This window comes from Acinonyx jubatus, chromosome E2 (genome assembly GCF_027475565.1).
Source record: "Acinonyx jubatus isolate Ajub_Pintada_27869175 chromosome E2, VMU_Ajub_asm_v1.0, whole genome shotgun sequence".
NCBI lineage: Eukaryota > Metazoa > Chordata > Mammalia > Carnivora > Felidae > Acinonyx > Acinonyx jubatus.
In genome coordinates, this window is record NC_069396.1 from 56317320 (window position 1) to 56335950 (window position 18631).

An 18631-nucleotide genomic window follows, 5' to 3' on the forward strand; every position below is an offset into this window, starting at 1 on the left:
TATACTATTAGGACAATTCATGTATACAGGATACAACATTCAGTGAACATTAACCAAGGGAAAAAAATCAACGTGTGTCACGAAGTATGTGTGCACGATATTTATACAAATACATACATAATTTTACTGGTAAAGTGCATAAAGTGGATTCATACTTGAGTTAAACTCACAGTATCTTAAAATCTAAGTTGAAAATTGTCATCCTACCACAAAATACACAGGCAAAAATGAAATCACAACTAAATAGTGTTGTGGAAGAGCCCAACAAAGGAAACACATTATTCACAACTGCAAAACCATAATAAGACAAAATTTACCCCAAAAAAATTCTACATAAAAAATAGTTGAGGGGCGCCTGGCTGGCTTAGTCGGTTGAGTGTCTGACATCGGCTCAGGTCATGATCTCGTGGTTCGTGAGTTCAAGCCCCATGTTGGGCTCACTGTTGTCATCGTAGAGTCTCCTTCAGATCCTCTGTTCCCCCACCCCACGCCTCTCCCCTGCTTGCATGCTCTTTCTCTCTCTCTCAAAATAAAATAAACTTAAAAAAAATTTTTTTTAAATAGATGAATTTTTAAAAGGCAACCTTCTATATAACTATAATTTTAAACTATGACTGTGTACCCCTAAGAAAATAGCATTTTCAATTACTGGTAGGACTTCCTCAATGGTAAAATGAAAAACAGTATTCATTAAAAGCAACCATGGAAAGTTCTAATGAAGAATATTACGAATAAGCACTGAAAAGACATTAAAAAATTGTATTATGTTATTAGAATATTCCTCCTCTTACACAGAATGTGAGGCTATAATCCATTCTTTAGAACCAAGCAGACAAAATAAACCTCTTTTATTTGTAAATAATGAAACACCACCAGAGCTGTAAAATATGTTGACAATCACTTTATGAAAAATAAATATTGGGGATTAAATTCAGAAACATTCTGAGGAAAGCAGAAGAGAAACCTATTATTGGTTATTTTTTACTGAAGTAAAATTACATTACAAAAAAAGCTTTTTAAAATATGGCAGTTTTACTAATTATCCACCTTACTTCTTATAAGCATATGCCAATGGCCTATCAGAACTTTTGATCTAAAAATTCAGAGATTAACAGAGCGCCTGGGTGGCTCAGTCGGTTGAGTGTCCGACTTCAGCTCAGGTCATGATCTCATGGTTTGTGGGATTGAGCCCCACATCTGGCTCTGTGCTGACGGCTCAGAGCCTGAAGCCTGCTTCAGATTCTGTGTCTCCCTCTCTCTCAAAAATAAATAAACATTAAGAAAAAAAAAAAAAGGCTTTTTAAATTTAGTGATTAGTCTCATATATAACTAATCAGAAAACAAGAACACAAATGACAAAATCACAAGAACTTATATAAAATAAAATTATAAAATGATGCAATTATTAAGAAATATGGTGATAATTGAGATTTTATGATAGGCTGTGAGTTCTAAGCTCTAAATGTTGGAGCTCCCCTGGGGCATTAATTTCTGTAGGAATTCTAGGATACACATAGATACATTAAATTATTTCACCATTGAGGAATGGAATGCAGAGTGAAAATTCCTAATTTTAGTTAACAGAAAGACAAATGAACTTTTGACGTGAAATAAAGGATTAGATTTTCTTATTTTAGGGAGGTGCTTTGTTATCTGATGAAATTACTGAGTCTCAGTTTTGTATGATTAAGATTAAAGCCTCCATAACATTGGAAAGGTTAAACAAGAAAACATGTGATATCTGTCTCCAGTGTTCTCGGAGTTTATGCACCAAACCCCAATATGGCCACCACTATCCTGACACACTTCTCACATGAGGCAAAACAGAACCTAGAAATAGCTTAGAATAGAGTTCGTCAGAAATATGGAAACTTCCCCAGGGCCCTCAAAGCAATGGAGAAGCTCTCAGAATATGCAGGCCCTCATACTCCAAGGGGAGTCTCCTCCTGGCCCTCACTGTGGACATGATGGACCATCACTGGAGCTGAAGGAGAATTCTCAAAGAATGTAAGAGCTGGAGGTGTTAGACAGCAGATGGCTCGCTGTGAGAGACATAAAACTAGCTAATTTCCATTCAAGGAGAGCTGCTCAAACCACATTTTAAGGCCTATCTTCCTCCTTCACGACTGGTCCTCACCTGTCATCTGCTTCACTCATCCCCACCTACCTGGGGGTGTGGCTATGGTTTCCTTTTCGTTCACATCACACAGCTCCTTCTTTTCCTCCAAAAACATGACCAGGTCTGGCTTTGACACAGCAAGACCTGTTTATTAGAGAAAAGGAACAGAGTATTGACAGGGATTCTAACTTTCGACCCACTATTGTGCTCAGCGGACGAGAGAGGCCACTGTGTAGAATTTTAGGAAATGATTTCCCAAAGCCATTGCCCAAAAGTCCCTTTACAGCATGCAGGAAGGATTTCCAATGTTCAGATCTTGACCTCCACTTCCAAATACTAGATACAGTAAGAGGGAGAACTTGGAGTCAAACATGTGGGAGGTACCATTTTATGCCATTCAATGTTTATAATTGCCGCTAATCTACAGAAATGAAGATCTTACATGAAAGGGGAGGCTAAAGCTGAAAAGGAAACATCAGGAAGGTATTTCTCTACATCTACAAACCCCTACTTCTTTCCTTCACTGCAGGGATCTGAATCCCAGTCATGCAAAGAGGAAGCTTTTTCAAAGGAAGGAGCAAAACCCTGAGTGTGGTTTGGGAAGTCTGGAAGGAGTTATCCTCACCCAAGAAAAGGAGGTGTCCGTAGTTCTCTAACATCACATCCCTGTACAGTTCCCACTGAACGACGTTCAGGAATCCCCACTCGTCCTGAGAGAATTCTATGGCCACATCCCTGAACGTCAGCAGTTCCTGCAATGAATACCACAGTTACCAAGTGACCACAGGCAGAGGTCATAATGGTACCTAAGATGAAAGAGGGAGTTAATGTCACCAGCTGGACCCCAAGACCTGACTTTCATTGCTTACCTGCTTGTTCCCACTGATCTTAAATCCCTCAATTTCCTTTACCTCTTCTTTCTACCATCTTCTACTTCAGGCAAAACCCCCCATGGACTCAGTCTCCTATGGGAAAACAGAAAGTATCCAACAAAAGGTAATGACTGCCCCGAGGAAGAGCTTGGGCTGGCCCAATATGAACTTAGCCCCTGACTCACACCTATTGCAGATGGACTAAAGAGTAACCCAAGGAGTGACAGTTGCCATTACTCACCTCTACATATGACGGCAAGGATCTCCTTTCTCAATATCCACCCTAATCTTAAATAAAAGGAAACCATTCCCCATTCCTCAGTGAGCCTCTGCTCTGGAAATTATTCTCTTTCTCCTAATTTGCTGAAAATCAAGTTTCCTTTACGTGACAACCCCAGCTGGTGTAGTTTCTCTCTGTGAGTCAGCAAAGAATGAACTCATGTTAGTAGTTATATTAAGAGAGCTGGTTCTGGCCTAGGAGAATTTCTCGCTTTATGCAGTGATTTTTAAGACAGTAATATGTTCTCATGTATTCTCTAATTTTGAGATAACAGGCTGGTATATGATTCACAAAAACATTGTAAACACTGTGTGTTTACCCAAGAGGATTTGTGAAATAAAGGCATCAATACAGGAATATGCATTTTTAAATACTGCATTTGTATCATATAGAAGTTGTGTCTATTTCTTAGATGGAAAGTTTGAGTGAGTTACAAATATGCTTACCAAATTCTAAGGTGAATGAGAATTTCACTACTTTCACTACTTTAATACCGTGTATTAAAGATCTTGTTAAAATGCAGGTTCCGTTCAGGACTTTTGCAGTGGTATCTGAGTCTGCATTTCTAACAAGGCATTAGCCTTTGGGCCAAGGGATACATTTTTGAATAACAAAGGTAGAACTCCAAGGCAAGAATTCTTGGAGGGCTGGTAACTGAATGAGTTTTATGGCAATTACAGGTTCTACTAGAATAGCAAGAAAGCCAACAATTTTTTCTGAGCATTTCATACTTATCAGTGAGCATCTAAGTTTCTCGTAAACTAATGAAATATAAATAATACTCTAAGAGAACAAACTCGTTATTCTTTTATTTTCATGGAGTATTTTGTCAAACATCCAATATACAGAAGGGATCAGGTTGTAACCCAGGTTATCTGCCCTACAAGTCATCTGCCCTACAGTTGATCTAAAATGACACACAGGTCAGTATACAGAGAGGACCCTATAAAATTGTTCATAAAGGTGTCAAACCTGAGGAGTGATGGAAACAAGCAATCCACACAAAATTGATGTACCTTTTTACATTTCCTGCACACATCCATACATTTATTTAGAAAGTAATTAAATACACATTAAAAATGACAGAGTAGAAAACGGTCATGGTGACTTAAACATTTTCAATGACAATAAAACTCATCTCTTTGTGCCTGACAATGCTTCTTTTATTCACAACGGCAACACGAACACACAGAATGAAATAATTGTTATATCTGAGTCCAGTATGGTGATGGATAGAAGCAGTAAACTGTTCACCGTCAGCCCAGAAAGCTGCTCTCTAGCCTGCATAGATTCCTTAAGGATCAAATACGTGCTGGTTGCTGCATTCTTACAGGGTCTCCTGGCTGCTTATACATCTCATCGATGGCTAGTATCGAAATGAATGATAAGCACCAGAAAAATCTTGCAAAAGTAGCTTTCCAAGTAGAAATTCCAAGAAACACTGATGATCTAATACTCCCCACATGTCCCCTCCCACTTGAGCACTTTGCAGATAACCCCCAGCTGCATACAGCCAACCTGCAGCTCTTTCTGCCCAAGGTTCCTGTTCCCAAGCTACTGAAATATAATCAGTAACATGCACCATAAAACGTCTCAAGAATTGTTTCTTGACAGTTGTGCTCAAGGATCCCACAACATAGTATTTCACCAAAGACTTTTGTTTCAATCCTCCTTTTGGATCTATTTCATGATTTTAAGACACTCAAACATGTTTATTCTGTGGTTCTTCTTTTGCTGAAAACAGAAAGTAAATAGAAGAGATGCCTGTGACAAGAGCGTAGAGTAAAATAGAAGCCTACAGGACGGAGGTCTGACTGAATTAGAACCTCCATTCCCAGAAGTCACTATCTCTACTACACAAGTGTGTAAACTGAGGCGATGTGGGTGGGCCCGGGAACCAGAAGTCAAGAAGAATTGTTGAGACACAGTCATTACAAAAAGCTGCTTCCATTAAAGCATGGGGACAGGACCTGCACTGAGACAGTGAAGAGAAATAATCATCTACTTTTAAATTCTGGGGATGTAAGAAGCTTGTACAGGAATTTTCACATGTTAAAGAGGACTTAAGGGATCCTGAAGGTCTTGCTATGGTCAAGCTAAGATTGTTGTTGTTTTTTGCCTCTACCTGCAAGTTGCCAGGAAATTTTATTGTATCTACGTTTTTTTCGCCTTTGTTCTCCTTAACAGAAACTACAAGCAAAGAGAAACTCAGGAGAAAAAAGTTTCCAGTTTAAATGTGATGGTTTCTGCACATCGCTCAGCAAATCCATCTAAGGTCCTTTATGAAACAAGGGAATATGTGAATGAAATCTGGTGGAGAACACCGCGCCAAGTTAAACAACAGAACATCAGCTGTAAGGAAACGATTTGATGTGTCCGAAAGTCACATGATCACTGGCGTGTTCTTGTGGCTCCCTAACAGTAAATCAGAAGATAAATCTAATTATGAAAAAAAACAGTGGATTTATCCCAATTTCAATCACATATCGTTTCCATGTCCTATAATACCTGGTATATTTTAAATAGAGTAGCTTTTTCACATTCTAAAGACCAAGCCTGCCCTTTTTTATTTGCAGAACTCTCGGAGTTATTCTGGGCCTCATATCCATCTTGTATTTATGTTCATTTTCTTAGTCCGGGATCTACACAGAGCTGATAAAGCATCCAAAGTGGACCTAAATGGGAAGTGTTTTTTTTCCTTGAATGAACTACCAGGGCCAGACCCCATCAGCAATAGGAATTTTGAACTCCCCAATTTCCCCTGGGGATCTGTCACAAGGAATATTTTCAATACTTGCAGGACTTTAACTCCAAGTGACAACTGTCGAGGCCCTCCTGGAACCCAGGTCGCAAAGGGGACAGAGAAGGCTCTGGAATATACAGGAACAGTGTTCTAAAGACCTAAACTGGAGTATGATTTTTGAAAAGGTTTAAAAAATCAGGTGAAAACAAAGCAGAAATATCAGGACTAGAGGAACCAACATTTGCAATTTCTAAAAGCACAGAATTTCAGGAGAGAAAGAGGACGCGGCTTCTGACGTGGGACGCCAGGCTTACCTGAGAACTGGCCATTTTCTTCTTCTTCCACCTCGTCCGCTAGATTTCTTGCTCGGTTGATTTCAGTGATGAAATCACGGTTGCATCAGGAAGAAAATGCCTTTAAAGCCACCAACACAGCCTCTTCACCAGTTAACTGCACGCCTGCAGGCAGGACATTGTAATGCAAAAACGGCCCAACTTCCTAGTCCTTTATGTCCTGAGCTATTCAGGAACTCTGAGCTCCCACTTGGAGACCTAGCTCTGAGTTTCCCCTTCTCTACTTGCAGGGGGCCTCTTCTCCCACAGATACCCCCAAATTAGACTGCAGCATGGGAACGTGTGCTGCACGGACCTCACCCTCCCCAACTCCTACAGAGAAGACCCCATTACCTCTCCTTTAGCCAAAGCCTGCACTCAACGTTCATAAATTAATGGGAAGCCGCCCCGCGTAACCCTGGCCTCATTCTGAATCACCTGATGCAGTTAATTAAAATAACAGTTGGGAGGCGCGCCAGGGTGGCTCCGTGGGTTCTGCCTCCAACTCCTGATTTCGGCTCAGGTCATGATCCCAGGGTCGTGGGATCCAGCCGGTTGTGGGTTGCACGCGGAGCAGGGAGCCTGCTGAAGATTCTCTCTAGCTCTGTCCCTCCCCCACTCACGCTGTCTCTCTCTCTCTCTCTCTCGCTCTAAATTAAGAAAAAAAAAAAAAAATACTTGGGGCGCCTGGAGACTCAGCTGTTTAGCGTCCCGCTCTTAATTTCAGCTCAGATCATGATGCCAGGGTGGTGGGATTGAGCCACGCGTCGGTCTCAGCTCGGAGCGTGGAGCCTGCTTAACATTCTCGCTCGCCCTCTGCCCCTCCCCCCCCCCCGCCTGCGCAAGCGCTCTCTCCCCTCTCTTAAAAAAAATACCGTGCATGTATAAAAATAAAACAAATAAAAAATTGCTATCCTTCCCACCCACACCAATTGACAGAATAGGAGGGGGAGGGCAGCTGATACCTTTTTTCAAACTCCACACGTGACCCTATTGGGAAGCATTTGGAGAAGTGACCAAGCAAAAATCAGTAACCATGGGTATTGTCACCCAGATTTAAATCCACGCCCCCTCCACTGATCAGAGTTTCTGGAGATTTACACATTCTCCCCCTTTTCTCTACACGGAGGGAGACACTCATTCAAATGCAGCCTCCCCTTATACATGCAAATGCCTCTTACAAAAGGAAATTTACACCAGGTTTCAGAGCTTTTCATTTGTCTGCTGGATCTTTAAAATAACCAGCCGAGAATAATCCTTAGGGCAAAGAGACATATTTTGTGCTGACAAAATGCTTCCCCCCCCCTTCAGTAGGGAAGTGTTTATTTTCCTAAGTCACTGCCAGTTTTCCAAAGCGAACGTGTATTTTCCACTCCCATCAGTAACACATGGGAATTCTAAATCCTCCCAATTTTCGTGTTAATTTGGGGTTATCCTTTTTCCTTTATTTTAGCCTTTCCAGAAAATATTCAGGGCTTTCTCACTGTAAAACATGAAGTGATCTTACTACAGCTGTCGAATACGCTTAAAAGCATAATGCTGAACAAAAATCAAAATGACTGCATTAAAGCATCAGTAAGTCTTGACATTAAACGAAATACCAATTTTTCCTCTCTTCCACAAACCTCCCCTCCTCCCTTTTCATTTAGCCTTTTTCTTCAGGAAGCCGGTACCACCCAGAAAACCTGATGAACAAGGCAGGCAACACAAACAATTCCTGTCGAAACCGGATGGATCCTGTATTTCCCTACAAACCCCCAGCCCCTGCCTCTGGGTGGGCTTGCAGCTCTGAAGGCCCTAGCCAGCCTCAGCCTCCTCAGCCTCCCAAAGCAAGAAAGCTACTGTTCCCCAACTCTGTCTTATCCCAAACTCTGTCTTCACGCTATTATTTTTGACTCTGAAGCACAGAGGTCAGTTTTTGAAAACAGAATGAATGTGCAGGAGAGGAAAACATTTTTCTCCATCTGTTCTCTCTTCTTTGGTGGGTCTAATAATTGCAATGATGTAAGACAGGTTCACAAAGGAAAAAAACTAATTTCTTAATTACGGGAACCTCAAAGATACCAGGCTCAAACACAGGCAGCTGATGCTTATATGCCATTTTGAATTAAGCAGAAGGGGGTAGGGATTTAGAATTACAACAAGGTGGAAATACATTCACAGGAAAAAGAAAACAAATATTTGTTACACGTTTGCCATGCCAGGCAAGCAATTATTTATGATATAAAAAGTTAATCTCAAAAAAAAAAGTTAATCTCTGGTATTAGCTCTTTTCCTGGTAGAGAGGTCCCTCATCTAATTTATTCTTGGGATGTATATCAGCCTCAGAAATAAAGGAAATCCTTCCTTATGCAGCAACAAAATAAACTTAAAGCACCTTTTCTCAAGTTAAATAAGCCGCACACAGAAAAATACATACTGTAGGAAATCACATATATGTGGAATCTAAAAGAGACAAAAATTATAAAAGATTAGCATGTTCGTTGCCAGGGGCTGAGGACAGGGAAATACTCGGACATTGATTCAACTGGTCCAAGATTTACTTAATGCAGGATGAGTAAGCACTGCACGTTTACATCTCGATGACCAGAGCTCATACTAGTGTGTTTACGCTTGAAATTTGCTAGAAGAGGCTATCCAAGTGTTCTCACTGATGTGGAGAACAAAGGCAAAAGAAAAAAATACTATTTTCTTACGACTCACAGCCCACTGACAAGTCGTTGAGACGGGCAGAGTGGCTTTTCCTCCAGGAACTCACCTGCCTCAATGTGGACACTTTGCCAAGGGCAAAAGGCAACCTTTGTGTGACATTAGCCCCACTCCAGGATCCTGTAAATTCTCCTTCAACACATAAAAACCCTTTTGGAACCTTCCTTTATCTCTACTCCCCAAGTCATATGGTAGCAATTACCCTCCAAGCTTATGGCCCACTGATACACATCTGAAGGGTCTCATGACTGAGGCTTCACTAGACAGTAATAAATGACCTTTTCCTAATAACATCTAGACCCTCAAGTTCCTTGAAACCTTGCTTCCAAATTCCTCAGAGACTTAGGCTGTCCCTAACCCCCTCCCAACTTGAAAGTATATCCTCAGCCACTCCTACTAACCTCAGTGCAGCTCTTTCTGCCCACAGGTCCTGTCCCCGAGCTTTATTAAAACCACACTCTTTGCACTGAAGACCAGAATTCTTTCTTGTCTGTTCACTCCCGAACCCCAACATTTTCATAGCATCACCACACACACACACACACACACACACACACACACAGAAAATCTTTTTTTTTTTTTAATGTTTTACTTTTATTTTTGAGACAGAGAGAGACAGAGCGTGAGCAGGGGAGGAACAGAGAGAGAGCAAGACACAGAATCTGAAGCAGGCTCCAGGCTGTCAGCACAGAGCCCGACGCGGGGCTCGAACTCACAAACCGTGAGATCATTACCTGAGCCAAAGTCAGACCCTCAATCGACTGAGCCACCCAGGTGCCCCCACACAGAAAATCTTAATTGTGGGAGGTATGGGATGTTTATTAGATCTTTTGTGGTAATGACTTTGTAAGCAGGACCCAAGGGTGCAGGAGCGCCTCGTTCCAGTGGCCCCAGACAGACCCAGTTCTGCCACTCATGGCTGACCAAATCCAAGGGCAAGACAGAGGACTTTTGCTGCCTCAATTTTGACCTCAAACTTCCTCACTGGGTTCTTTCCAGCTTGTCTCCTGGCTCAGGAGGAAGACCCTGAGGACAAAGTATCCCTCAGGGGAACTGGAATTACCCCTCAAGCCACAAGCACTGCCCTGAGCCAAAAGACCCCACCCTGGACTGACTCCCAGACAATGACAGATTTAACCTTCACTGTCAACCTGCAGGCACCCACTCACTTTTGCCCCCCTGTTTCCCTTATATAAACCTGGAAGTATTTCTAGCACATTGGAGACAATCTGAGACATTAGTCAGCCATCTTCCCAGTGTCTGCCTCCCTGAAATAACTTCCTTTGTCTCACCACCTCTCGTCTCTCTGCCTTTGGATTTTGTCAGGAGCAAGTGACCAAACCTGATCTGATTGGGACCCTGGAGACACGTGCTCTTGCACCCCATCCCTGAACACCAGCTAACAGCAGAGCAATGAGTGGTGGCAAAACCAGAAAGGGATTTTCGTCAGGGAGGCCAACACCGAGAAGGCAGTGCACGGACATCTCAAACACGGTCTCCAAATTACCGGAATAATCCTCAACCTTGAAAAAGGAAATAGATCCTTTCAAATTAAACAACACACTTCAAATGTGAGGACATTATGCTAAGTGAAATAAATGAATGAGACACACAGACACTGAATTACTAACGTGACTAACCTAATGGAATGAACCTCATGAAAAAAGGAAGGAATGAAGGAAGGGAGAAAACAAGGAATGTGGCAACAAAAAAGTAAGAAAGGAACAAAATGTAATTGCCTGGGGTTTAGAATAGATACAAATGTGGAAGGGGGCATCTGGGTGGCTCAGTAGGTTAAGCATCCAACTCCTGGTTTCAGCTCATGTCATGATCTCAGGGTTCATGGGTTTGAGAGCTACATTGGGATCTGTGAGGACAGTGATCTGTGAGCCTGTTTGGGATTCTCTCTCTCTCTCTGCCCCTCCCTGGCTCATGCTTGCTCTCTCTCTCTCTCTCTCTCTCTCTCAAAATAAATAGATTAAAACAAAACAACAAAAAAAAAAGATACAAATGTGGAAGTAGTTGTGTAACAGGTATTCAGTTTCATTTTTGTAAGACGAGAAATTCAAAGGGATTCATTTTGTAATAATGTAAATATTCTTAACACCACAGTTCAAAATGGTTAAAAAGATAAATTTCAGGACTTAGGTTTTCAACCACAATTAAGAGTAAAATATACGAGCGCCTGGGTGGCTCAGTCGGTTAAGCTCCGACTGAGCGTCCAACTTCGGCTCAGGTCATGATCTCATGGTTCGTGGGTTCAAGCCCCACATTGGGCTCTGTGCTGACAGCTCAGAGCCTGGGGCCCGCTTTGGATTCTCTTTCTCTTGCTCGCTCTCTCTCTCTCTCTCCCTCCCTCCCTCCCTCTCTGCCCCTCTCCTGCTTGTTCTCTCTCTCTCTCTCTCTCTCTCTCTCAAAAATAAATAAACATTAAAAAAAAAAAGTAAAATATAAAACCTAAAGCTGAAGGGAGTGTGGGTGGCTCAGTGGGTTAAGCATCTGACTCCTGGTTTCAGCTCAGGTCATGATCCCATGGTGCCTGAGATGCAGCCCCAGATTGGGCTCTGTGCTGACAGTACAGAGCCTGCTTTCGGGATTCTCTCTCCCCCTCTCTCTCTCCCTCTCTCTCTCTCTCAATCCCTCTCTGTATCTCTCTGGCATGCACGCATACTCTCGGTCTCTAAAAAACTAAACATAAAAACAAAAAACAAAAAAACCCAAAACCTAAAGTTGATACAACCAAGTTGAGTTTTAAAACATTACCTTCAATTCAAGAAGGTATTTCTCTCACAAAAGTCATATACGTTCATCCATAAATACATAATGAACAAAACAACCACTGACCCACTAACCAAGAGAAAGAAACAAGGTGAGTCATAAGCAAAGAATGTATGGGTAATATTTATATAGAAAAATACATAACTTTATTGGGAATTGATATATAGCTGATTTCAATTTGATTTAAACCCTACACTGTGGTAAAATGCACTGAGTTGAAAACTTATGCACAAACATAAAACATAGATAAAAAAAACAAAAAGAAAAAATTAATTCATGTTATGGAACCTATCATACAAAAGAAAGCATTGTTCAGGAATTCTAAAACAAAAATCAGACAAATTTTAGACCTTGAAATTCTGCATAAAACCAATGTTTTAGGTGCACTTGGGTGGCTCTGTAGATTGAGCGTCCCACCCTTGATTTCAGCTCAGTTCATGATCCCACCAGGCTCCAAGGATGGAGCCCACGTAAAATTCTCTCCCTCCCTTTGCCCCTCCCCATGCTCATGCAGGCTCGCTCCCTCTCTCTGCTATGGGGCAGAATAGTGTAATATTATGCAAGGGCGCTGAACGAAACAACCTAGCGTATTTGGGAACATAAACATGAAGCAATAGTTAAGTTTTGAAAGAATAACAAACCTTCAAGGACATATTTTTAAAGTTTATTTCTTTATTGTGTGTGTGTGTGTGTGTGTGAGAGAGAGAGAGAGAGAGAGAACAGAAGTAGGGAGGGGCAGAGAGAGAAGGCGAGAATCCTAAGCAAGCTCCACACTGTCCACGCAGGTCCTGATGCGTGGCTCAAACCAAAGAACCATCAGGTCATGACCTGAGCCGAAATCAAGAGTCAGACACCTAACCAATGGAGCCACCCAGGCACCCCCAAAAACACTTTAAAACGGAATTGTTATCTCTAAGGAACTGTTTAGAACCACACGTGTTATCCAAAATACTCTGTAAGGTTTTAAATTCACAAATCATGCATTTGCGGGGCACCTGGCTGGCTCAGTTGGTTAAGTGTCTGAATCTTGGTTTCAGCTCAGGTTATGATCTCACGGTTCGTGGGTTCAAGCCCCACATCTGGCTCTGTGTTGAAAGTGCAGAATCTGCCTGGGATTCTCTCTCTGTCCCTCTCCCACTCTCGCTCTTTTGTTCAAAATAAATAAACTTAAAAAAAGAAAGAAAGGAAAAGTTGGCTAAAAAAGAGCTGAAGGTACCTTAGGCTCTTAAATTTGTAACATTCATTTTTCCAATGTCCTGGTTCCTTACATTAATTGTGGAAGCAAGGCTTCTAGTTTTGTTTAGGGGTATTCATTTGCTGGATTGAATACTGAAAATTTTAGCCATCTTTTCTCTAAGGGTGAGAACAAATTGGTCTGCAAAGTTCATAATGTCCAGTTCCATCTTGGTCCTTGTAACTAAAAAAGAAAGATCCTGGATCAGTCCATTTACATAACATAGTTAAATACTACTATATGGGTGAATTCCACATCTAAAGACTAGAATTTTCTTTAAAGAAATGTTGGACTTGGAAACAATCATCAAAACTAAAAGGAAACCGATGGAATGGGAGAAGATATTTGCAAATGACATTTTAGATAAAGGGTTAGTATCCAAAATCTATAAAGAACTTATCAAGCTCACCACACAACAAATAATCCAGTGAAAAAAATGGGCAAAAGACATGAATAGACACTTTTCCAAAGAAGACATCCAGATGGCCAACCAACATATGAAAAGATGTTCAACATCACTCATCATCAGGGAAATACAAATCAAAACCTCACACCTGTCAGACTGGCTAAAAGTAACAACTCAGGAAACAGCAGGTATTGGCAAGGATGTGGAGAAGGGGAACCCTCTTGCACTCCTGGTGGGAATGCATATTGGTACATACATATATTCGGCAATCAAAAAAAATGAAATCTTGTCATCTGCAACAATATGGATGGAACTAGAGTTATGCTAAGCAAAATAAGTCACTCAGAAAAAGATAAATATCCTATGATTTCACTCATGTGGAATTTAAGAAACAGAACAGATAAACATAGGGGAAGGGAAGGAAAAAGAAGATAAAAACAGAGGAAGGCAAAGGACAAGTGACTCTTAAATACAGAAAATTAAGTGAGGGTTGCTGGAGGGGTGTTGGGTGGGGGGATGGGCTAAATGGGTGATGGGTATAAAGAAGGGCACTTGATGGGATGAGCACTGGGTGTTATAAGTGATGAATCACTAAATTCTACTATTAAGATCAAAAAAAGAAAAAAAATCACAATTCCCTCTTAATTATAGAGAACAAACAGGGTTAATGGAGGGAGGTGGGTGGGAAATCTGTTAGATGGGTGATGGGCATGAAGGAGGGCACTTGTTATGACAAGCACTGGATATTGTATGTTAAGTGATAAACCACTGAATTCTATTCCTGAAACCAATATTCCACTGTATGTTAACTAAATAGAGTTTAAATGCTGGGGAGGAGAGGGAAGGAAAGAGGAGAGGTAGGGGAAGGGAGGGGAGGGGAAGAGGGAGGAGGAGGCATAAGTGAAGGGAAGATGGGGGGGAAGAGAGGGGAAAAGAAGGGAGGGGAAGGGAGGGAGGAAGTTGGACTTCATTGTAATCATCATGAAGGGATTCATAGGGCTTTTGTGTACAAGACTGAATTTTGTTCCGATCCACAGGATTGGGAAAAGCCATTATAATCGATAGGTGGGGTCTTCCAGGGACGCTTCTAACGTCTTGCCTAAAGTCAGCAGTCTTTCTTTAGGCCCTATTAATGATGCTCCCACTGGATGTTCCCATCCAGTGTATGGCCTGGCCCTCACCAATAACCAGGTTGTTGAGAAACCAGGTTTGGAAGGTTGGATCACCATGTTAAATTCTTCACCAATTATGGGCATCCTCAGTCACTTTAGGGAATTCTTTCACTGTGGCTCCAAGTTCAGCCTTACTCCAGAGAACATAAGAAACTTTGGGTCGACCTAGGTCCTCAGAGGACTCATCTTTAAAGGGGCAGGTTTTAATAGGTTCATGAGAGGAGGCAGCAGAGTGAACTTCAGAGGAAAAGGAAGGTGCAGCAAAGGGATGGAATGAGAGTGGAGATGTGGAAGGGAGAGGGCAGAGGAAGATGGTACTGGAGGTGGGGCCTGAGCACAAGTGGCTTCCTAGTTAGTATCTGTTGACATCGCAGGTGGGGGAGAAAACTAAAAATCAGCAACTCTTTTTTATCCTTTTAATTGTTTGCTTACCTTATTTCATTGAAAAATTATATATATATGTTAGAATGAGGCAATATCACATTCTTGATAGGGTTTGGAACCTTCAAAATACAAAAATAGAAATCCTATTCCGTCTTGTTGATTTCAGAATCACAGTTGTGCAACTCAGCTTTGATTAAAGTAACTTTGGAAAGTTCAAAGAATCCAGTAATGGCCACCGGAGTTCTAAATTACCTCTGGTTAAGTCCGCCAGATGCCCAAGCAGAAGGAAAGTATTTTTTATTTCTTTTTTTGAGAGAGAGTGAGAGGTGGGGGAGTGGGGTTTGAGCCAGGGGCAGATACAGAGGTAGACCGAGAATCCAAAGTGGTCTCCACACTGACAGCAAAGAGCTGGATGCAAGGTTCGAACTCGAGAACCATGAGGTCATGACCTGAGCTGAAGTCAGACGCTTAACCCACTGAGCCACCCAGGTGCTCCAGAAAGTATTTTTTAAGCATAAGGAAGGCGTCTATTCCTTCGGCTGGAATAGAGGAGTAGCACCCATGAGCAAGATCAAGTCCACCCCTTCTTGTTGGGTCTGCAGACGACTACCAGTGGTATGGAGAGAGAGCTCCTCCTGCCAAACCCCCCGACTCTATTTTAGTGAGGTATCCCATTACCAATTTTCACAGTTGGAAAGGAAAATCTGCTTCTTTCAGGAGACTGGCAAGTGGTGAAGATGGTGGACTTATGTCCAAAGACTATCTACAAAGTCACACAGCAAGCAGGGAGTTTCTAAGGGGGAGGCACACGGAACTAATGAACACTGACGTGCAGGGGAAGAATGCTACAGCGCTGAATGATTCTCGATATGATCTCAAGACTTGCTGGCATCAGAAAAGGCCACTGCCTACCATGGTCAAGTTTGATCTTCTAGGAACATGGGGTTCCTTGTCTCCCAGGCATCAGTGGTCTGTTGAAATCTCAAAGAAGCTACAATTAGTCAAGGTATAAGCTAGCGAGGATAGGTCAGTGGGTTATATGTGTGCAGCCACTGTAGTGCTTAGAACAGTTATAGTCTGAGAAAGACCATATTTGGACAATAACATAGATACGTTATTAACTGTTCATTAAGCTCTCACTCTACGCACACACACAGGTTACATGGTGCTGTGCTGGGAACCTCAGGAACATGTATGTGAGTTAATCTTCATCATACTTTTGGGCTTGATAATAGGTGTCCCATATTTCCCCCAGAATACAGATGCTGGGCCCTGCCTTTCTGTTTGTTTTGTTTTTTCCTTAACACTGATTATATAAGATTGGAGCAAAATATGGATTAGAGGAAGATACAAAAGCCTGAACTGGAACTTAAGAAGTTCAGACTGTTGACTAAGAATAAAATTGGCGGGGCACTTGCATAGCTCAGTCAGTTGAGCATCTGACTTTGACTCAGGTCATGATCTTGGGGTTTGTGTGTTCAAGCCCCGCATCAGGCTCTCTGCTGTCAGCTGGAGACTGGAGCCTGCTTCGGAATCTGTGTCTCCCTTTCTCTCCGCCCCTCCCCTGCTCATGCTCTGTCTCTCTCCCCTCTCAAAAAAAAATAAATATTTTTTAAAAAAATTTTTTAAAGAATCAAATTGCCATGAGATAGACCCGGAGAATGTAAAATCTGAACTGTATGTACAGAGATTCCACACACATGTAAAAATTGCAAAGACTGACAAAATAAATTAATACGTATTTGAGGAGAAGAAGAAAAGTAGGAGCCTGGGACTTTAAAGAGAAGGCAGGCACTTCAATGAAAGATGAAAGAGAGGAAATATTTGGTAAACAAATATTCTCTGAGCCACTCAAAAACAAATAGGGCATAGAGGACTTTGCTCCAACGGGCCATACTAGGTTCCTCACTGTTAATCACACCTAGTTGATGTCACAGTATATTTGTGTGTGGTGACAGCAATCATCCTGGGGCAGTTTCTCTATCTAAATTCTTTTTAGGCAATGAAGCGGGAGATAAAGACATTTCCTGAATCTGTTGGATGCAGATTGCTTTTTAACTCAAAATGAGCTTTCTGCCAAAGCGGCCTGTCATGGGGCAGCCTGGGCTTGGTCCATACAAACTGGAGGATATTGTGTGGAATTAAATACAGCACACAGAAAGAAAAAAAGAATACTGCATGAAATCACATAGAATCTTCAAAAAGTTCAAATCATCAAAGCAAGGATGAGAGTATTAGAAATGTTGAGATAGTGGTCCAATGAAAATGTGAAAGTTAGGGACGCCAGGGTGGCTCAGTCGGTTAAGCATCCAACTTCAGCTCAGGTCATGATCTCGTGGTCCATGGATTTCAGCCCTGCATCAAGCTCTGGGCTGACAGCTCAGAGCCTGGAGCCTGCTTCGGATTCTGTCTCCCACTCTCTCTGCCCCTCCCCCACTCACGCTGTCTCTCTCATTCTCAAAAATGGATGTTAAGAGAAAAAAAAAAAGAAAGAAAGAAAGGAGGGGCGCCTGGGTGGCTCAGTCGGTTAGGCGTCCGACTTCAGCTCAGGTCACGATCTCACGGTCCGTGAGTTCGAGCCCCTCGTCGGGCTCTGGGCTGATGATGGCTCAGAGCCTGGAGCCTGCTTCCGATTCTGTGTCTCCCTCTCTCTCTGCCCCTCCCCGTTCGTGCTCTGTCTCTCTCTGTCTCAAAAATAAATAAACGTCAAAAAAAAAAAAAAAAAAAGGAAAGAAAATGAGAAAGTAGTGGGAACCCTCACTAAAATGGAGTCAGGAAGTTTCAGCAGGGAGAGCTCTCAAACCCTATCACTCATAGTCAATGGCAGATCCAAAGAGAAGGTCTTGACCTTCCACAAACCTGACCTTGGAGGTAGCTTATACTCTACTATTCCAGCCACAGGAAGAGATGTTTTTCTCATTTCTCCCAGCCAACAGCTCAACCAATGAAAATCCACCGTCCTTCAAAATACCAATTTAGTCTAAAGGACTTCGAGTTTACAACAGACTTCCCAACTTACTCCTGTCTCTTCAAAAAAGCATGTCTCTTGTTTCTTCCCTGGACCTGCCTATGGTTTTGCCACAGCCCATACATATATCCCTAATTACAATTCTTTGTTATTCTCAAATAAACCCTTCTCCTGCTGGTAAAATAACTGGTAGGTTTTTTTCTTTTTTTTAATGTTAATTTATTTGTGTGTGAGAGAGAGAGAGGCAGCACAAGGGGGTAGGGGCAGAGAGAGAGGGAAACACGGAATCCGAAGCAGGCTCCAGGCTCTGAGCTGTCAGCACAGAGCCCGAAGCGGGATTAAACTCACACCCCTCGAGATCATGACCTGAGCCGAAGCTGGACGCTTAACCGACTGAGCCACCCAGGCACCCCAGTAGTATTCATTTTTGAAGTTGAATGTTACAAGGTTCACTCATGCTGATGAGTAAGTATTGGACTTCTCCTGTAACAGCAGAGTGACTATAATGTATTGGACACTTGTAACTTGCTAGGAGAGAGCATCTAAAGTGTCCTCAGCACACACAGAAAATTCTTCACTCTGTGGGCTGAGGGATAGGCTCATTAGGTGGATTGTGGTAATCGTTCTGTAGGCA

At 42.1% G+C, this 18631-nt stretch overlaps 1 protein-coding gene across 3 annotated transcripts in view; it reads right to left on the minus strand.

Moving 5' to 3' along the window:
• The window catches only part of LOC106980912 (KRAB domain-containing protein 5-like), a 223954-nt gene that overhangs the window by 162106 nt on the left and 43217 nt on the right, over positions 1-18631 (minus strand). For all 3 annotated transcript variants that reach the window (XM_053210702.1, XM_053210703.1, XM_027037273.2), the window contains exons 3-5: positions 6329-6472; positions 2745-2871; positions 2168-2263 (exon numbers count right to left, since the gene is read on the minus strand). In XM_053210702.1, the coding sequence (XP_053066677.1) occupies positions 2168-2263; positions 2745-2871; positions 6329-6343 (238 nt within the window). In that variant the 5' untranslated portion in view covers positions 6344-6472. The remainder of the gene's footprint in view (positions 1-2167; positions 2264-2744; positions 2872-6328; positions 6473-18631) is intronic.